Source organism: Pleurodeles waltl, chromosome 4_1, assembly GCF_031143425.1.
Source record: "Pleurodeles waltl isolate 20211129_DDA chromosome 4_1, aPleWal1.hap1.20221129, whole genome shotgun sequence".
NCBI classification, from domain to species: domain Eukaryota; kingdom Metazoa; phylum Chordata; class Amphibia; order Caudata; family Salamandridae; genus Pleurodeles; species Pleurodeles waltl.
In genome coordinates this window covers 282832467-282853701 of record NC_090442.1, presented here as the reverse complement: position 1 = coordinate 282853701, position 21235 = coordinate 282832467, and the positions used below count along the sequence as shown (strand labels likewise).

At 42.8% G+C, this 21235-nt stretch overlaps 1 protein-coding gene across 2 annotated transcripts in view; it reads left to right on the top strand.

The window, feature by feature from the left end:
- PTPRR (protein tyrosine phosphatase receptor type R) overlaps window positions 1-21235 on the top strand; it is a 697768-nt gene that overhangs the window by 581043 nt on the left and 95490 nt on the right. For both annotated transcript variants that reach the window (XM_069228339.1, XM_069228340.1), the window contains 2 exons: window positions 2925-3004; window positions 10316-10453. In XM_069228339.1, coding sequence (XP_069084440.1) covers window positions 2925-3004; window positions 10316-10453 — 218 coding nt within the window. The remainder of the gene's footprint in view (window positions 1-2924; window positions 3005-10315; window positions 10454-21235) is intronic.

Below are 21235 nucleotides of genomic sequence, written 5' to 3'. Positions count from 1 at the left end.
AACGACTCCGTCATGATGCCATGATAACACCAAATTGAGGCATTTTTGTTTCTAAGTGCCATCTTCAAATTTAATCTTTGAAAATGTATAACTGTGCTTGTGTATGTTGGATGTTTGTTGTTTTGATCTTGTTTTATTCGGAAAAATATTGGCTAATTTTCTAAACTGGTGTTGAGTGCTTTTGTGGTGTTTTCACTGTGTTACTGTGTGTGTTGGTACAAATACTTTACACACTGCCTCTGAGATAAGCCTGACTGCTTGTGCCAAGCTACCAAATAGGTAAGCAGGGGTTATATGAGCTATGCATCCCCCTTACCCTGACTAGAGGGAGGGTCCTTGCTTGGACAGAGAGTGCAAACTGACTGCCAACCAGAGACCTCATTTCTAACACATTAGTAAAAATATTTTTATATTTATGTGACTGCACCTGAATTAGAATATCCTGATCCAGAGTAGAGGCCTGTTCTTAGAATCCTAATGTAATCATTAGATACTGGTCACTATGCATAGTAGGTATTTTTGTTCCAAGGCCAACAGTGCCAGCGCATTGTACCTGGATAAGCAAATTACTCCCTTTGTGCAGTTGTACCTCGAGGGTAAGCAACGCTGGGCATTCACAAACACAATGTCTAGTTAAAGTTATAACTTCTATCAAGAATATGCCTTTATTTACCTGTATGTAAACATCAGCAGTTGGAATTGAGATATATTGTCAATAAATAAGAAGGTTTAAGAACCTTCTGGCTCCAAACTGCAACCTCAACACTTTTAAAGGGCTATACTTTATAATATTATAACTTGGTGCTCTTTGTCCAATGTTATTCTAAAATGGAAAGTTGGTGTACTCTCAGCTGCCTTATAGGAACTTTGAGTTTACTACAATTTGTTTTTGTCCAGCCCCAACAGTGTAGCTATCAATATTGCAGCACGTGCAGTGGTACCGAAGCTCACTAAAACCCAATTATGTCTAAATCTTACTACCCAAGAAGCGGACAGGGAGGCATATTCCCTGCTTGTGTCACAGCCTGGCTCAGTTCTATGCCATTGAGTGGCCAGATAATGGTGCAGCATGTCAGCAGAAAGAAACAGGTTATCATATTTAATACGCTCTGCCTGCCATCTATCATACGTCCTTGGAAATCTTGGGTGCAGTGTAGGCAGGGCAGTGGCTTTCGGCCTGTGTTGCTGAGTTTCCCCACAAAAGAGTCTCAGAAACGTGGAAACCTAAACACCTACCACCCAAACCCCTGACAGGAATTCACCTATGTCTGCAAAAAATCCATGGTGTCAATGGTTAGTGATTTCAATAGTTTGTGTCCTGTTACCAGGGCTACAGGTTAAGGGGGTCTGGAACACTGGACAAAGTCACCGATGGAAAACCATTTAAGAAGGCAGATGATCTCTCAATCCTTAAAGGGGGTGGGGAGTGCCCTGGAATGTATCAGCACCCTATAAGAAAAGGCCTAGTATTTCAAAATGTGACAGTCATGACCAGGATTCTCATTTAGTCCCAAATGCTATTTTTTGGTGGCATAGGTCAACAATACCTTAAAATGCGAATTTCTATGTAACTGATACATAATTTTAGTGATTCTGGATTCGGAACAACAGGCCACAGCGACTACGATAAAATTAGAATATAAGGAGTGAAGAGAAAAAACCTGTGTCCCTTTGATGCTGAATTTAGTCTGATTGGGGATTTCCTTTGATGGAGAAGGGTACCAGACAAGTGCAGTAAAGTGCATCAATAATCTGATTTCTAATGCTTCATCATCTTTGGGGTCAGAAATGACATCCTGGGGTGCTCCTAGTTACCATGGCTGAAAAGTCCTTGTATCTGTTCAGAAGCACAGTCCCTTGAGCCTTGCAAGCTTCAGTCAACTGGACTTTCTCTGTCGTCAACTATGTAAGAAGCCTGTTCGCCTATTCTCACAGGGCAGTTAAGTATCTTTTGTCTGCCACAATAAGGTGCAGCAGTATGTCTTGTCCCAGGGTTAAGGTTTACCTCAGTCCTTGTCAGATGGAGCCACAGGTAGAATCATGTGCCTCCTAAAGCATCTCTACCTGCTGTTTGAGGCAGAGTCTCTTCTTGAAGTCCAAATGGATACGAATTACTGGCTTGAGAGACCAGACCGCTTTAGGGTAGTGGTGGGAGTGGGAACCAAAGTACAAATTTCACTTCACATTTGAAATATTTCTCCTTTCAGGAGGAGGTGCATCAACTATGTTTCTTCTCTTCTTCTCTGGCTTTACTTTAGGAGGGTAGAAATCATAATGGTTGACCCTGACTGACCTTGGTCATACTTCACTTCTTGATAGGCATCCATCTGCACAACACAGGAAAGTGGGAAAGGTACGCCTCATCACAGTGGAGGGAAAACTGAATTAACAGAGAACGATGTTGATTCTCTCCTGGACCACCAGACACCTAGAGTTGTAAGGCAGGGGCCTAAGAACGAAGGATGTGCAAATTGTCACTTGAACACAGGATGAAAGCAACTGGAGGAGTACCACCAGGGCAGCCTCACACATCATGACATCTAATCACAACATGTACACTAGAAGGAAACTCCTGCTCCAAAACACATCATACATTTACACAGAACATCAAACACACTCTAGACTGGGCAAGCACAACTGGTATGGTAGAATTTTCAAAGGGGTCTAACCGGTATGTGTAGCAGCCTTCTCTTCTCAGCAGTTGCTAATGATGCAATATATGTTGGTGTGCTAGAAGCTGCTATTCCTGTGAAATATTTAATGCTCTGATCTGCCCTGTCTCAATACTTCTAGCATCAGACATCCAAAGATATCTTCAAAAAGGACTGCGCGGTTGTTTTATCTGCAGTGTAATTTTTTTCCTTGTTAAATCGCTTAATCATGCTCCTGCATTAAGCACAAATGTCATTTTCTCTTTGCTGTAGATCCTGTGAGCCGTGTATGCTTGAAACCAAAGAACTCCAAAGATTCACTGAGCACCTATATAAACGCTAACTACATTAAGGTAACTGACTGTGCTTTATTCGTGTGTATAGTGGTCAGAATGATTTCGCAAAATGTAATTTATTTGTTGTGGACTAAATCGAAACAAAGCATGACTTTTGATGAGCATCTCCACTATGTTCAACAATAATAGAAGAACCACATGCAGTAAACGAAGAAGGATCACAAACCCAATGAATTTAGAGCCCACAAAACAGCCATTCAAAGCATGTTTTTACCTTGAAGTTTAGAACTGTAATAGTGACCTCGGGGTCAGGCTATTCCACGTCCATGGTGTCTGTTCTTTCAACTGATCATAGGCTGGCAGGAAATACCCTCCCTGTCTGCAGCTGTGCGACTCTGCTCTTGTGAATGTATTTCATTCAAATTTGCAATTATGTGTTTGACTTGGAAAGCACTATGTTTTTAATCCCGTTTATATGTTATGGATCTATAAAGACCTTTCAGCATACACTTCAATTCGATTTTTTTCCTTTATTGTATGCACGTCAATTCATTTGAACTTCTTTATTGTATTTTGGTTTACAAAAGTTTAATGTAAATGGTACATATTTTCTGCTATAAATTAAGTTCAGGTTACTTAGCATTTCTTGAAACTCAAGTCAATAATTTTCTCTTATAAAACCTCACACTACAATTGTACTTATATTGTTTGTTTCTGCTCGAAGACAAATTAATATAAAGTTTGCTAAATTGTTCTTACCCTTAATGGTATAAACCTGACAAATGAATAGAATAAACACTGAGGTTTCTGGAGAAGAGCTACACAGTTCCTATAATCATTTTCACAGCCATGAAAAGGCTGGCGGAGGACAGGTGCAAGGGGCCACAGGGGGACCCCTGCACTGCCCTGCACATGGGCAGTGCAGGGTTATCCCTGCTCATCACCATCATAGTACGCACTGTCTTCTGTGTAGACAGTGCGCATTATGAGGGTGCTGGTGCCCCCTGTGGGTGGCAGCATTAGCTTGATTACAAACTGGCTACAATGCTGACACAACTTTCCCGCTGGGCTGACTGGTGGAAACCTTCGTTTCCGCCCGTCAGCCCAGTGGGAAAGTCAGAATGGGGCCGGTGGGGAGGTTCCCACTACAGTGGCGGCCACCTTGTTCGGGGTTTGGCGGACGGGTGTTCCCGTCTGCCAAACACGTAATTAGGCCCCTAGTCTAAATTGCATAAGTACACTCCTCTTATTCTGGTCACATTTTTTGTAACTATGAAACATTTTGCACATAATTTATTTGGTTAACGCTGGTTTTAGCATACAGTAGATTGTCAGACTGCCACTCAAACCTTCAAACCCCTTTCAAGCTGTAAAAACATTACCTAAAACCAGCGCACCAGCATTTGATTAAGTATTAACTTTCAGTCGTTTGTGATGTGCTAAGTATGAAGGGTTCATTGTAGAAAATCACCAGCTACTCCCATCATTATCAAATCACAGGTGTCATGTGCAAACCCAAGTGCAGCGGAGCTGAATACGTGCAGATGAAACAAACCGATCAGGACAAGAAGGCTTTGAGTAAATTCCTAAAAGTTAGATAGGGAGCCATGGTAATTTCAGACAGCATCATTAATACGTTGCTGGCATGGAATCAATGTAAAGGATATGTCACAGTCTAGTGACCGAATATGCGATGGAAATTTTTTAACCTGGTCCTGAGCTACTTGAATCCCCAAACAATGTTTTATGAGACAAACTCTGGATTTTACCATTCATTAGTGAATGACGGATAACCAGTAGAATCTAAGATCGTGGCATAAAGGTTCTTCTATGGGCAATAACAACCACTTTTGGAACAATGTTTTGAAACACTATACATTTTTGCTTCTTAGAATATTTATGAGTAGAGTATTGGAATATTCTCCCAGCCATCGATTACTTAACAGACCGTGCCTACATGTTCTTGTGACAAGATTGAGCTGACTCTTACAGTAGTTTGAAAAACGCTAACATGTGGTTCTGGAAACTGACACCAAGGGGGTCATTATGAGTTTGGCAGATGGGAAAGCCCGTCCGCCAAACTCCTGACAGGGTTGCCGCCCACTACGCAGCGACCTACCCTCTGGAGTTATTATGAGTTTCGCTGCTAGGTCGGCGGGTGGAAACCTCAATTCCCACCCGCGGCCTAGCAGGAAACAGGCTATAGCATTGTTTCCTGCTCATAATCGAGCCGGCAGCAATGTTGTAGCCAGCCGGGTGCACCAGCATCCTCGCAATGTTCACTTTCTGCAAAGCAGAAAGTGAACATTGTGAGGGTGCTGGGCAGGTGGGCCCTGCAGTGCCCATGCCAAGTGCATGGGGAATACAGGGGCCCCCCCTGTGGCTCCCTGCACCTGTTCTCCGCCAGCCTTTTCATGGCGGATGGCAGAGAACAAGGTCATAATCCGCTACCCTGGAGGATTATGATCTCCACCACCGCCAAGCCGCTGGGATTCAGGATGCTGGCGGAACTGGTGGTTCAGATTGTAATGTGGCAGTCGGACTAATGCTCCCGCTGTAGTCCAGACCGCCACCACAAGTGAGGCGGTCATAAGACCGCCACACTCATAATGACCCCCTGTTACAAATAGGGTCTTTGGTTGGCAGTCAGGTTACCCCCTGTCAAAGCAAGGACCCTCACTCTAGTCATGGTAAAGGAGACTCACCCTCAGTTATCTCCCGCTCACCCAGTTCGTAGCTTGGCACGAGCAGGCAGGCTTAACGTCAGAAGCAAGGTGTAAAGAATTTGTACCAACACACACACAGTAACTCAGTGAAAACACTACAAAATGACACAACACTGGTTTAGAAAAATAGATAATATTTGTCTAAACAAAACAAGACCAAAATGCCAAAAATCCAACATGCACAAGTCAAGTTATGAATTTAGAAAGCAAAAGAGTCTTAAATCCTTTAGAAAACAGTGAGAACGTTGTTAGCATACAAAAGTACCTAGGTAGCGTCCAAATAAAGCCTCACGGGCAATTTATTTTGTGCGTCGGAAAAGGCCAGCATTGTGTCGATTTCTCACTTGCAAGCAAGAGCGTGCGTCGTTCCTACTCCAGTCAGGTCGGCGTCCATCTTTTCTTCTCTCCTGCAAGAGAGTGATGCGTCGATCCGGACGAGCACCTCGGGTCAGGGCAGGCTTTGCGTTGAATTTCCGCACCTAGTGATGTTGCGTCGAAATCCGGTCATACGGTGTCAAGAAACCACACTGCGTGGGGGCTTGCGTCATTAACAGCAGCCGCTGTGTGTTGTTACTCCAGCCACGTTGCATCGATCTCCCAGCTGCAATGCAGGTGGAGTGTCGATTTTAGCCACAAGGCCGGCAGCGCATCATTTTTCAGCTGCAAATCGGGTGGTGTGTCGAAAGTTTCCCCGCACTACGGTCTTTACGTGGATTTCTGTCCTTTCGCACCAGCTGCACCTTTCAAGGGTGCAGAGACAGGTTAGGGCATCACTTGACAGGCAGGGCTCTCAGCAGACAGCCCAAATGTTGGCAGAGAAAAGTCTTTGTTGTCCCTGAGACTTCAACAACAGGAGGCAAGCTCAATTCAAGCCCTTGGAGATTCTTCACCAGTGGGAAGTCACACAAAAGTCAGTCTTTGTCGTCTCTCAGGCAGAAGCAGCTACTGCAGGCCAACCCAGCAAAGCACAGTCACAGGCAAAGGGGCAGTACTCCTCCTCCGGCTTCTCCAGTTCTTCTCCTTGGCAGAGGTTCGTCTTGGTTCCAGAAGTAATCTGATTTTCAGGGGTTTGGGGTGCTCTTCTCATACCCCTTTCTGCCTTTGAAATAGGCCTACTTCAAAAGAAAGTATTTATTGGTTTCAAGATCCTGCCTTGCCCAGGCCAGCCCCAGACAGACACCAGGGGGTTGAAGACTGCATTGTGTGAGGGCAGGCACAGCCCTTTCAGGTGTAAGTGACCACTCCTGCCCTCAGCCCAGATGGCCCATCAAGATGTGCAGGCTACACCCCAGCTCCCTTTGTGTCACTGTCTAGAGGAGAGGTGCAAAACAGCCCAACTGTCAAACTAACCCAGACAGGGAATCCACAAACAAGCAGAGTCACAGAATGGTTTAAGCAAGAAAATGCCTACTTTCTAAAAGTGGCATTTTCAAACACACACTGCAAAACAACTTCACTAAAAGGTGTATTTTTAAATTGTGAGTTCAGAGACCCCAAACTCCACATGTCTATCTGCTCCCTAAGGGAATCTGTGTTTTAATCATATTTAAAGGCAGCCCCTATGTTAACCTATGAGAGAGAGAGGCCTTGCAACAGTGACAACCACATTTGGCAGTATTTCACGGTCAGGACATGTAAAACACATTGGTATATGTCCAACCTTTACCATACACTGCACCCTGCCCAGGGAGCTACCCAGGGCCTACCTTAGGGGTGCCTTACATGTATAAAAGGGGAAGGATTAGGCCTAGCAAGTGGGTATGCTTGCCAAGTCGAATTGGCCTTTTAAAACTGCACTCACAGACACTGCAAGGGCAGGTCTGAGCCATGTTGACAGGGCTACTAATGTGGGTGGCACAACCAGAGCTGCAGGCCTACTAGTAGCATTTGATTTACAGGCCCTGGGCACCTCTAGTGCCCTTTACTAGAGACTTACTGGTAAATCAAATAATCCAGTCATGGATAACCAATGTACACATACAATTTATACAGGGGACACTTACGCTTTAGCAATTGTCAGCAGTGGTCAAAGTGCCCAGAGCAAACAAAACAGCTAAAACAGAGTCCAGCACACAGAAACAACAAGGAAGCAGAGGCAAAAGGTTAGAGGAGACCATGCCAATGATGCCAGGTCTAACACCTCCTAAGTGTTTTACAGATACAGCAGAAGTGTCAATGAATTCCAGCTCCTCATGAAAACATTTATGTTTTATTCATACCAGCTACATACTTTAGTCTGAGGATGGACTTTTAGCTTTTCATTCCCTAATAAAACTGACAGAGATATCTCTGATTAATCAGATTTGTGGGACGTTCCTGTTCTGAATCTCCTTTTACCCAGTGAAACATTGGCCTTTTACTTTTCTGTAGTTACCTTCACCATTGGGTGAGTGTATATTATAGACTTGGTTTACATATCTTTCGGCCCCTATAATATGCATGATTAATATGATGACCATACTCTCATGCTATGTGCCATCTCAAATTGAGACCCTTTGAATCTATAATTAACTATCTTTGAAGAATTAGAATTTGATGGCTTTGGACAGACGGTTTTGTTCTGAAGATTACCATACATTTTCTCTGTTAGAGGTCAAATTATTTACTATTTTCCTCAATCATGACTATCCTCGAGGGAATTATGGACTAAACAACCCACTTTTATTAGATTTATTTTGGCATTTGTTGCTGTGCTCTCTAGGTGGGTCAGATAGCCTTTCCCAGTACACTGTGCCATTTCCAACACATACTGAAATTTATAGAGCACACGTCAAATGAATATAAATGAAATGCAGTTTTGAAGAAACTGTGTCTTTTTTACATACTGAATTTGCATGGGTGCATTTTGGTAACTTATATTTGGTGCTGAACATATATATTCTTCTTGGGTTTATGTGTCAAACTCTGATTTTTGTTTAGGCCCAGCTCACTATAAGAATGGCAATCTCAAGTGAGTTCTTGATACAAGCAGAGCTAATTAAACACAGTGTAGTTGCACAATCAGTGCCTAAGTATAACACTGTACAATGTTTGCAGTCAATTTAGTGTTTGCCAAGCTCTAGTGATAATGAATCTGAAAATGCTAGATAGAGCAATCTGCAAGCAGAAAAGGCAAAACAACACCAAAAAGGATTCCGTATCAAAGGTACACAAGCAATTACTCTTCACAAACCTCAACAGATAGACACTGTATTTCATTTAATATAAGATCAAACATGAATACATTAAATTAAATTAAATGATATGGACACTCTTGGTCAAAATGGAGGATCATAAAATCTTACCACCAAAAAGGGGTACCGTGTATCTCGTTAAGTTTCTGTTAAATACTCACAAACACAGGTATTCCCAAACAATAATTGTATTTAAAGAAACAGCAAACACAGTAGCAACAAAAGTCTCTACCTGCAAGGTAATTTGAAAGCTTCTTCGATTTTGGATAGAGTGTATGTATGCTAACTTCTGGTTGACAAGAGGTGCACTCAAGTCTCTGCCCAAGAGCACCAGGGCTCAGAAGGGCCCCCAAAGGTCCCAGGATCAGGCCATCTTGCTATCCATTTGCCGCTGCCCTTCTGAGCTTGGGAGGGTCAAGGGAGTGTATAATGAAGGAGATTTAAAAAAAAAAAAGTAAAATGATAGTGCACAGACGTGTGTACTTCCCAGTTACCACTGTCTCAACTGCACATGTTGAATAAGTCTCTCAACTACTTTCTTTCATTCACTGGTGCAGGGATTTGAGGGTATCATTTGATTCCTGAGGACATAAGCTCAAATTCATGGCTTTCTGTCTCTGTCATACACTGAAGGGAATAGAAGGATGAGGCGATCTTTATACTCTCTACAGGTAGAGGATTCTTTGCGCTGGCTTGAGTTTCCACGCTGGACAAGTTTAGCAGCAGCAGAGTTGTCAAGCAGAGCTTCAACAGGGCCACTGGCTTCATCTTGGCCGAATGGAAGTGGGCAGCATGCAGGCTCCAGGCTGTGGATATTGTTTGAGCAACAGGAGATCCATGCAAGGTCACATCTACAATCAATTCAACAAGTTGAAGGGCACCTCAGCCTCTTGTGCCAAAAGTGGAAAGGATTTTCTCTTCTCAGAGAAATAAAGGAATCTGCAGGGATAAATTGTGATGGGGTTGTTCTCTATTGGCTGAAATCATACTCCATCTTAATGCTCTAATTGTACTTCATGACAAATGTTCATTAACGTCTACAGGAGACCCTACCTTTAGGCATATGGGTAATGTCTGCAATCCCTTATAATAGATCCCAGTGGCTACCTGGTTATTATTCCACTGTCCATTTCCACCTCTTCCAGGCATGCAAAGTTTCCTAATTATTATGCTGTCTTCTGCTCCTTTCCAAGTTTCCATCACCTTCTTGTGATCTGGTTCTCTGGCAGCTCGAGCCATGCTGCATAAATGGCGAAACAAAAATAAAAAAAGAAAAGTGCAGTTGACCTACAAATATAATATTGTATACACATCTGTGTTATGTAATTGGTGTGAACTATACAACATGTGCAACTGAAAATGTGGGAAAAAGACGCTTTTTGTGGCCACCCCTCTCTGACATTTGTTTTGTAATGTTTTCACAACTCTAAGTATCGCCTAACATATTTTTCATGTTTATTCTAAATTAGGGCTATGGCGGAGAAGAAAAAGCATTCATTGCCACCCAAGGTCCCATGATTAACACTGTGAATGACTTCTGGCAGATGGTTTGGCAGGAAGATGCACCCGTAATCGTGATGATTACAAAACTGAAAGAAAAAAATGAGGTATGGTGCGCTCACTTGAGAAGAATCACTGTTTGTGGGCAAAGAGGCAGGCAGCAAGCTCATCCAAGAATGTGTTCTTTGTACACAGTTCCCTCATTACATGAAACTTACAAACACTGGCAATGCCAATAGGTCTGACTTTAAAGGAACGTTGTATGTTAAGGTGAAACATTACCATTAAATAGCCTGGGAATGGCTATGTATTTGTATGGAATAAAAGAACAGTAGAATAATGTTAGCAAAGGTTAAAAGGTCAGGCGACAGTTGCACTGTCAAACCACATCTAAAAATCCACTTAGGTTAATGAATGACCTCCTCCCATCAAGGCAGCTGTTACAAAAGAACAATTAGATTACTAGATAAATTATCTAGTTACCTAAGACACTTTAATAGCATTACAGTGTTGTGTGTGTTTGAAAGTTCACGTTCAGGGAGGTGGATAAATAAACAAAATGATCACAGCTCTGTGGAGGACAAGCATTTTTTGTGGAATCACACTTCTACCCATTCAAAACATGCACTCCTGGCTCCTAGCATCTGGGCAGAGCCAAAGCTCATCTCTAGTGATGATCACTTAATTGTGTGGTGACAGCTTCCCTCTCAAGCCAGACCATAATAATAGGTTACCAGATGCAATGCTGAAGTTATAAAAGGATAAGGCAATAACAGCCAGCTACCCTCGATTATGGCTAATTAATATCCGTGCTAAATTGGTTGTAAAAGCCATGAGAGCAAATAATCTTCTAACCAATATTTGGAATGGAAAAATAGAAATTACTCCAACTGAATGGGCAGGGGGTAGATTAGCTCAAAGGGTTTGTAGTCACAAATGGCAGAGGCGCCATGAGTAGCAGAGTCAATAGCAGTCAATCATCTATCTGTACAAATGATGTATTTATACTAGATCTACCGCAACATAAATACAAATTACTTAATACCATTTCATAGAGAAAAAAAACTACATTCCATTTGTGGAATTGTCAATTTGACTAAAGCAGTAAGTGGAAAAAAAGGGTGCAGGGTGCATTGGGGTAAGGAATATAAGGGCAGAGATTAAGGAGCAAGGAAAGGAGCTATATGATTGCTTACAAAAATGTGAGGACAAAGGATGTGGGGATAATTGCAATTATTATTTTTTTAAACAGGGGGATTGAGACAGGGGTGGGTGGTTTAGACCAGACACGGCCAACTAAGTGAAAAATTCAGATAAAATACAGAGGGGAAGGGGTTTGGGTAAAGGCCAATTCTCCCTTGTACATCCCCTGTTCTATTATTTAGAGAGGAAGGGGTAAGGAGCCACATCACATTCCTGAAATGAAATGTGAGAAAACATGGAGGAGGCTCAGTTAGAACCTCAAATTAAAAAACAAACGGGTGGTCCAGGGCAAGTAAAGGCTAGCAGAATTAAAGTAAAACAAGACCGTGCTCCAGAAGGCATTTACTGGGTTGACTTAGTCAGCGTGGTAAGTGTAATTTCAATTGAAAAATTAGATGGAACAGGTTGCATGGAAAGAACTAGTAACAACAGGTTGAGTCAGGTTAGGTCACTCTTGAATGACAGGGATGACTGGAGTGCAGGACCAATTTGCTGTCAGCTATCCAGAATGATGTTGTAGGTGAAACAGAACTAACCGTTTCTGATTATCTTGGCAAAAGGTATGCAAAGTGTCTTCCGTGGTGTGTATAATGGAAGCTGGATAGACCCTGGTGGATCAGTGGATTGCTAGTGCTGACCATCTTTGGCCTGTGAAAAGCATTTGTTATTCTTCAACATTAATTCCATAATTAGTAAGGAAATGAATGACTGTCTCGGGATGGTTTCTCTGGGAAGTTAGGGACAGAGACTCTGTTTGTATGTCATGCAGCTCACTCTTGGTTTTCCTGCCACACCTTCATCAATATTTTATCTCTGCAGTGGCTTGCCTTTCATGGGTTGATATAACCCATCAGTGTGCACCGGTGGGTCATGCCCTTTTCTGCTTGGTGCTCAGGTGTGCACTTTTATTTGTGACATGCCAGTGGGGCTTCTTAGTGGTCCATTATCTTTTGATCATGCCAATGCGGTTTCTGGTGCGATGTTGTCTATATTAGTGGTAAGCGGGAGGTTAACTTTCAGTCAAGCATCTTCTCTCTTCCCTTTTATAGTTTGTGATGCAAGTGCACTCTCTTTTCAGTGAGCTATGGGTCAGTGGATGGGGATATGCCATAGTAGGGGCTGCAGTTTTGGGGCCTTCCTCTAGATGTGGGAAGAACACAATGTGCTAACTAGCTCATAGTCTTCAGTTCAAGTGGGACAGAACTTTTCTTTCTAGCACCTCTTCTATCTCTTTCTTTTCATTATGAGGCCAGATTCTTTGGGCCTGGGAGAAACCCACAGCCTCTCAATGGCAGGTGACATCATGGGTAGAATAAACAGCTTTATGGTGTCAGGTTTGTTGGTTGGGCACTTTTACTTTTGGATCTTCTGTGTGCCTGTCTCTTTAAGGCTTAGAGACATTGGCTGTCTCAGTCATTCAAGCCAGTAACATCTGTGGGCAGCTGGCACACTGTGAGAGCACATGGTAGGTCAGTGTTCAGGGTGATGACAAGCCTCCATTAAAGCTTAGTGTGACATGCAGGAGGCCAGGGAAGAGAGGCACAGATATCAGTGGGCATCTGGCAGCTGATTGCCAGATTTCTTGGATGTGGGGCATGGACGTGGTGCAGGATCCGTTATGATCAGCATAGAAGGCTAGAGGGTTGTGGCATTACAGCCCCCCTCCACTCAGTAGCACCAATGATTCAGAGGGAGTAGCAGGTGCAGGCATTCTATGTAACACACTACTGTCCTCCTTTGTATCTCTGTCCAAGATGGAAAGAACAGAAGGCACAGTACCACTACATGCCAATGGTATTAATAGACATGACCAGCTGTGCTTTTACAAAGACACTGTGTTAGAAGTGTCTATGCTTCTTGGGAACATCAATTCTGCCCATACTGGATCATCAGTGAGTGTTTGCATTGCAGGGAAGCATGGTGGGCATCGACTTGAGTTCCTCCACTGTATGTCGGATTTATATAGGCTACTGTGGTCTTCAGCTGCCGAGGAAACAGCAGGCAGGCATCATGGCGCAAAATTTTGGGGGTTGGTGTTTTTTTCAGAGGCCATTTGGAAGGGCTTGATGATACAGCCTCCAAGATAGGCCTGGGCAATTCACGTGGTGTGGTTGAGTGATGATTCTTTCTGGAAACTGCCTGGGCTGGTCACTGATATCAGGTGGCTTAGTCCTCACCTGATGGGACCATGCAGCTCTGTGCTTCACTCCAGATGGTCTGGGAGTGGGAGCTATTCACAGTCACTTGAGGTTTGGTTGAAGCAGCAGCTTAACCTGAGTTTCTGTGGTGCTAGACCTGGCATCCTTGGCGTTGTTTCCCCATGCCTTTTTGCCCTCACCCTTCCTTTTTATGATGACTTCATTTGTGCTAGCCTTTGGAATCTGCACACTCTGCCAGTGCTTAAGTGCTTGTGCTCTCAGCTTAAAACATGGTAGCATTGTCTTTTACCCAATTTGCATATTTAATGTACTTGTAAGTCCCTGGTAAAGTGGCACTACATGTGCCAGGGCCTGTAAATTAAATGCTATCAGTGTTCCTGCCAGGGCCAGTTTTAGCGCTGGTGGCGCCCTGCAACAGTTTTTTTGGTGCCCCCCCCAAAAACCTTCTCCTCAGAATCACTCATTACCACCCAGCAAATGTGCCCCCCCTCCTCTCTCCATAGCCCCTCTTTCACATAGTCATTTGTATTAAAGCTCTTGTAAAGACTGGCTTTACTAATCCACTTAGCTGCCCACATAAAATATAGTTCTGTTCTTTTGCAACAGCATATTAACCCTCTATGCTACTTTATTGCGAGTCAAAGCTGCAGTTAGACAAAAGTCCGATCCCTCTCCAGACAGGAGCATTAATCACAAGCAGTATCTTGACATTTTAATTATTTCCTAAAGGCTGGGCGCACAATAACTTTTTCAGCAGGTGCTTTTAAACCGCAAGTTTCATAAGTCATTGATAAACACAGCGGCCCCCGAGATCAGCGCTTCCCAATCAAGGTCAGCACCCGGTGCAGCTGCACTGCTCGCACGGACCTAAAGCCGGCCCTGGTGCCTGCAGCACTGGTTGCGTCACCCACTTAAGTACCATTTTAAAACATGTCTCAGGTCTGCCATTGCAGCCCCTGCGTGTGCAGTTAAACTGACATTTCGACCTGGCAAAACAAACCTTTTTGCCAGGCCCAAACCTTCCTTTTTAATACATATAGGACCTGGACAGTCTTTTAAGTTTTACATGTCCTGATTGTGAAAAACTCTTAAATACATTTTTCACTACCGCAAGGCATATCTCACCCGATAGGATAACATTGAAGTTGCCTTATTACATCCTATAAGTGTAATTTCCAAATGGGAAGAAATAACCAGTTTATGTTTGGTGTCTCTAAAATCCTAATTTAAAATCCAAACTAATGGTGAAGTTGGATTTTAAATTGCATATCTGAAAATGCAACTTTTAGAAAGTTGAAACTAAAACAATGTGGCAGTACTGACTAAACATCCAACATTCACTGAAACACCACATAAATAAATTACTGTGGTCGTAATTTATTCTTATTTTACAACACTTTTATCTACAGTTTGAATGAAACATACGTATGCAGACGAAACATACAGCCATAAATCATTAAACGCAACCAATGATGAAGGGCCACATACAATAACAGTTCACAAACATATTAACAAGCACCAATAAAACAAATTAAAATACTGCTACGTCGCACTTCTGAAAATTATGTGCCCATTCGGGGCTTACATATTGTCCAGCTTAATGCCCCTGGTGAATGGGACAAGACCAAAGGGTGCAGTCCAACGATTAATACACGATAGGCAAAAAACAGGGGTACAACCAAAAGCCAATGTCTTTCAACCATTCCCTGTTTGCCAGAAACTTTAGAAGGCACTCCTTAGTCTCCCAAGCTGTTGACGCGTTTTGAGCACCACACAAATTCGGGCTTCTTCTCATGATCCCCTGCCTGCTGATTCCTCTGGTGGATGTGTGTGCATCATTGTAAGGACTTCCTTCTGGGAGAGGGAGCTGCAGTAATGTGCTCTCAGAACACTACATAGATAAGGCCCTGTTGGTGTATGCTGCAGGGGGGGACAGTGCTATGATTAATGGTAAAGGGATCAGATCCACATCTGTGTTACAAAGTTTATTGGGTAAAAACTGATCCCTCGAGTTTTAGTAAGATGACAAATAGAACAATGCACAAATAATATTATAAGTAGGCCTGGGTGGAACTTGCTGAGTTTTACTCCACAGAATTCCACAGAGTTACAAACAAACTCTGCAAACTGGCAGAAATAGGCATTTTGAGCTGCTCATGCTGTGATTTAGCACCAAGTGTGTATTGATTACAGTGGATAAAAGCAGCCAGTGTGTTCCACCTATTACTCCAAGGATACTCTGAACAATATATGAGTTGATTCAATTGCTACATTTGTGCCTTCTTCGATCGTCCCTCTGTGTGTTTTGCTGAATTATTAATTACAATGCAAATGTGCTAATTAAATAAACATATCATGTTGTCAAACACATCATGTTGTGTTTGTTATTTACTCTGACGAGAGAACTAAACACAAGCAGGTTCATGTGAAAATCTTATCTGTTGCACAGTACACAGAATTGAAAGCATTCTCTTTGATTATTTACAGCTGCAGAAAATCCTCCCAATTGATTGTGCGCTTTACAAATATAATAACATTTACAATACAATACCAATTACAAGGAACACAACACTCTAGCTGGCCTTTAGGGAGGGTCAACATAATCAGTGGACAATGTTAGCACATATTGTACCCTGACACCTACCATGGGACTCCCACCCTTTTCCTTAAGTGCTGAAGAAAAAATGGAGTGAAGTGACATAATCTACAGCATTTCTTCTTTATAGGTAACCTTTTCAACCTGTGGAAAATGGCTCTCAAAGAGGCAAGCCTTGAGCCTGTGGGACTTATTAATGGCATAAAGTCGACTAATGGGTAAACTAATGGGTAAACATAATGCTCAACGACATTCTGTGCACCTAAACTGAAAACAAATAACTAATCCTTGATAAAGGAAAGCATTGCTATGTTCAACATTCTGATGTGACCATCATCTATAGCTCATAGAGCTGTGAGGAAAAACACCCTTAATGATTATCCCTTTGGCATGAATTCCAGATTTAAAATTTCGTTATTCACCATTTTTACATCACAGCAGCGAAAAACAAAAAATGTTTTTTACTGCAGTGATGTCAGTCAGGAAATGGGTTGCGTCCCAGGTTTTTAGGCCTCGCCTGCGAGAAAGCATGCGATGCATGTCTCTGGTTTGCAAGAGTTATTGGATATAAGTGGCTTGTAGCAGACCAATTCCCGAACGTTTGTGGCTTCACTGTCACTTATTTGATGCCTTACAATTGGCCAGTGTGTACTGACTTCACTTCCTCTTCTTTTGGTTGGATCATGAATGAAAAATACTGATTGCTTGATTGCTGTCCTGTTTATAGCATTGTGATTGAGGTACAACTTTTATTTTTTGTTCTTTCCTGTCTTCCTTGTTGAACCTCTAGCCATCAGTAGCTATTTTATACCGTGCCGCACACATTTCAAAAAAGCCCTTTTCTCCTTTGAAGTGCATGTTTATTGTGACAACAGATGCTCGCTGCTTCCAAATGTATTTTCACTAAGACAAGGGCATGGCTGAAATATTTTTCTTTATGTGATAGGATTTTTTCATACATGGGAGATTAACTGATTTGCTCATAATCACAGGAGTGTTGTACCAAGACCTAACAAGCATTGGCAAAGACAAAAGGTCATACCTTTGAGACTACTGTCTCTGCCATTGCCTTTTGTTCATGCTGTACAACATGGGCCTTGCTGACTTTGGCAAAGACTTGTAGTCATGCTGCAAACCAGCATCACTGCTGTGCAGCATGGCTGAAATATTAATAATAAAAGAAGACTATGATGTATCAAGAGCTAATGCACTTGGCTGCATCATAACACTTTCTTTCTTTTTTTGTTCACACTGTAAAGACAAGACCTGCTTTGCAAATTCGGGGGGAGCTAGCATTACTTAAGGGCACAAACTTTCCTGTTGATGTATTTGGCTTATGCACCCACTGTGTGGACAGGAGAGAAAGAAGAATAGTCCAGACCACAGAGAATAAATGAGAGACATAAAAGAAGAATAGTGCACTAGCACCTCAGGGATCCAGAGCTGCCCAGCGGCCATCCTGGGTTTGTAAATGTGAGAGATGGGAGTTATGTTATGTTATCACAACTTAAGTGCTCATCTACCCTAGGGTCTCTTGGCGTTGACTATCACTGGGTACGAGAGGGAGCATAATTGTTAAAAAGCCAGGTGTTGAGCTCCTTTCTAAAGGAGATCAGTATAGGTACAGCTTCTACCTCTCCAGTTCAGTTTGCGGACCCTGGGAACCCTCAATAATTTGGCCCCTGAAGAAAGCTGCTGTCTGCTGGGGACATGCCACTCGAAAGAGTGCTTCAGGAACTCAGGGCCAAGATTATGTAAGACTTTAAAGGCGGTGCAGAGAGCCTTAATTTTGATACGGCTTCTCACAGGGAGACAGTGTAATTGCCTGATTTCCTTGGAGACCAATTTGAATTTTGGAATGCCTAAAAGGAGCCTAGCTGCTTCATTCTGCACCATTTGCAGCCTTTTGAGGATCTATTCCTGCATGTTAGCATAGAGGCTATTACAATAATCTAATTTAGCTGAAACTAAGGCAGTGATCACTGTCTTTTTGGTATGTGCTAGGATGAAAGGAAGTACTTTCTTAATCATCCTGAGCAGGTAGAAGCAGGAGGAGACCCTAACGTTCACTTGCTGGACAAAGTTTAACTTTTCGTCTATTGGAACCCTAAGATTTTTAGCCTTGTTCACTGGGATAGGAGGAAGGCCCAGTTCTTCTGGCCACAATGTATGGGACCAGGCAGGAGAGAGGCTGCCCAAATAGGACTTTATAACTAAAGCTGATAAACACACACGTCTTCTATGAAAGCCCAATGGCACCGCTACACAAAAGGAGCCAAGCTGAGGGGGTGAGGACAGTATGCATGTATGCTGTGCATGGTGTAGGCTACAAAGGGGGTTTGTGAAGTCTACTTGAAGGGCCAGTGGAGCATGGGTTTCCCGCTAGCAGGCGATGGGTGGCATAAAAATAATGATGATTTTTATGTAGCGCTTCAGACCACACTATCATTTCTAAGTCCTGTAAATAACTTTTATTGTTACCCAGTTTAATGCCATGCCATTTTTATGTTGTGTTTATTGGACAGTGCAAGCTGCCTGTTTATAAAGGACATATTGTGGCCTTACGAGGAACGCACATGGATTTCCAGCCTGCCTGTTATTTACCTTTGTGTGGCTTTACAGTCACTCGTGTTTGCTTGCTTTCTATTATATGGCTTTCCTTATTTCAGTCTGTTTAAATTGTTTTTGCCCTAGCTTGTGTGCTTACTCTGCTTGCTTTTAAGGAACCCTTTCTTCTTTTTGTTTAGGCAGTCCAGGAGAGTGCTTGTGTTTTACACTTGTTTTCCTCCTGTGCTTTTTTTCCCCATCCATGCTGCTCTGACTCGCCCATGTGCTTCTCTCCTCCCAGACGCAGTCGAGTTGCTTTCCCTCACCTATGTACTTCTTTCCCACTCTCCATATTGTTATTTTTTTACTATGTTCTCTCACCCATGTTGCCTCTTTCTCCACCCACCATGTTGCTTCCCTTCCAGCCCGCCGTGTTACTTCTCTCTCAACCCCACTCGTAACCCGCCCAATCATTAAAAAAAATGTATAAGTGCTTTCACACTATGTTTTGAAAAACCTCTTTCACGCTACTTTTTTTTAAATTTACCGATCCATCTCAGATAAATACATTAAAAAATAGCCAGAGAGTATCCTTTTCTACTATTTTTTGGCCATACCACACAGCAGTCGTGATGCTGTACAGCATGGCTGAAAACATTGGAGAAGCTAATAAGCCCTAGTGGTAAGACCTATTGGCTTTGCCAATTCTTGTCAACCTCCTCATCCAGCTCTCGAGATGCCCAAGTGAAGCATTGGAATGGTGGATGACGGGCAGTGTTGTAACACCAAATGATGGGGGCCCCTGCAGAGTATAGTGAGGACCCCTAAAACGTCCATATCTCACAGATATTCATTGCGTAGATTGAATTGGTGCCCTAAAGAGTAGACCCCACTTCGTCATAGGGACAGCAGGGGGCAGCGTTATGGCTCTGATGACAGTCTGTAGTCTTGCTTGCCCTCTTACTCCCATATAGAGTCTTCAGAAACCCAAATAAGGTGGGGGGGATACTGCAGACACACAGTTGACTGTAATTTTCTCTCCTAGCTGGCATCAAATCTCAGAAAGATGCTGTGAGCACAGTGCCAGCTCTCCACTCTTGAAGTGAGAATGCAGAGCGCAGCATTGGGTGGGAAGCATGAGGGTGATGGAGGGGGAGGACAGACATGAGGTCTTTTTTGAAAATATTTAGCTAAAAGGGGTTTAAAAGAAGGGATGATGGCAGAGTGGAAGCTGCCAGATATTTCATCATATTTAGTGAGACAGGGGTTGCACTATGGACTGCAGCAAAGGTTGGGAAGACAACACGTGCTTCTTTCTGTATTAATGTAATGATGCAGAAATGGTCTTAGGAGTTTGGGGGTGGGTGGGAGAACACTCGGATTATTTTATCTTTTAGGGTACAGCTTAAGGGGATGAGTACTGAGGCCATGCTGTGAATGATTCCTCCACGATTTCTCTACACCGGCACAGTGGATGCCTGGGATTAACATGTCTGACGGAGGGAAATGGTATGGGTCATCCACAATATAATATTGCAGATAGGCCACTGTCAAAATGTGTATGGTTCCTTTTGGACATTCCAAGTGACAAACATCTGTAGGAAAGAAGTACAAATTCTACCATCCAACAAATTCCTCACACTGAGGACACACCTACCGCTCCCCAGGAACGAATCTTTCCTGCCAGGACTTGTGATTGACTATGAATTCTTATCTTTCTTCTTCCATCTGCTTATGTAATTACTGCCCTCATGACATATACTATGTTTTCATATACTGCCTATCGGTTTTGTATCATTCCTTCCTTTGTTAGTCTTGTAAAGTGCTCTGTCACCCGAAAGGTTCTTGTTCACGCTATATAAAACTTGAAATAATTGAATAGACAACTCAAGCTCCTTGATGTCACTTGAAACCCCAAAGTGGACACATTTGTGAAAGTGTTTCATGGCGCCTGAATTCCATATACAGTGTACATAACATTTGCGTAATTTAAATATTCACTTATCAACAAACCTGGAGGCCTGCATGTGACTCCTTCTGCCTCAATCTACTGAGCTGCTGGAGTATAACACCTGAGATCTGACTGACCCTGCACCAGCCTTTTTGATCTTCTGGGGCAGAAGCCTATTCAGAATTTTCCAGCATCCCCGAGGCTAGCTCTTCATCCAAAGCTTTTTGCTTCCTTACCTGTTTTCTGATTCTCAAAAACACTTGAGTATGGTGCATTAGACAGTAGATTTTAACAGCACTTTATAATGTTGTGTGGTCAAAGAAAAACACATGTTTCTGAAACGTTTTTTCCACTGAGCAAACCAAAAACAAAAGCACAGCTGCACAAAACAAATTTAAGTGGACACTCCACGCAATATGGACTCATCTCACTG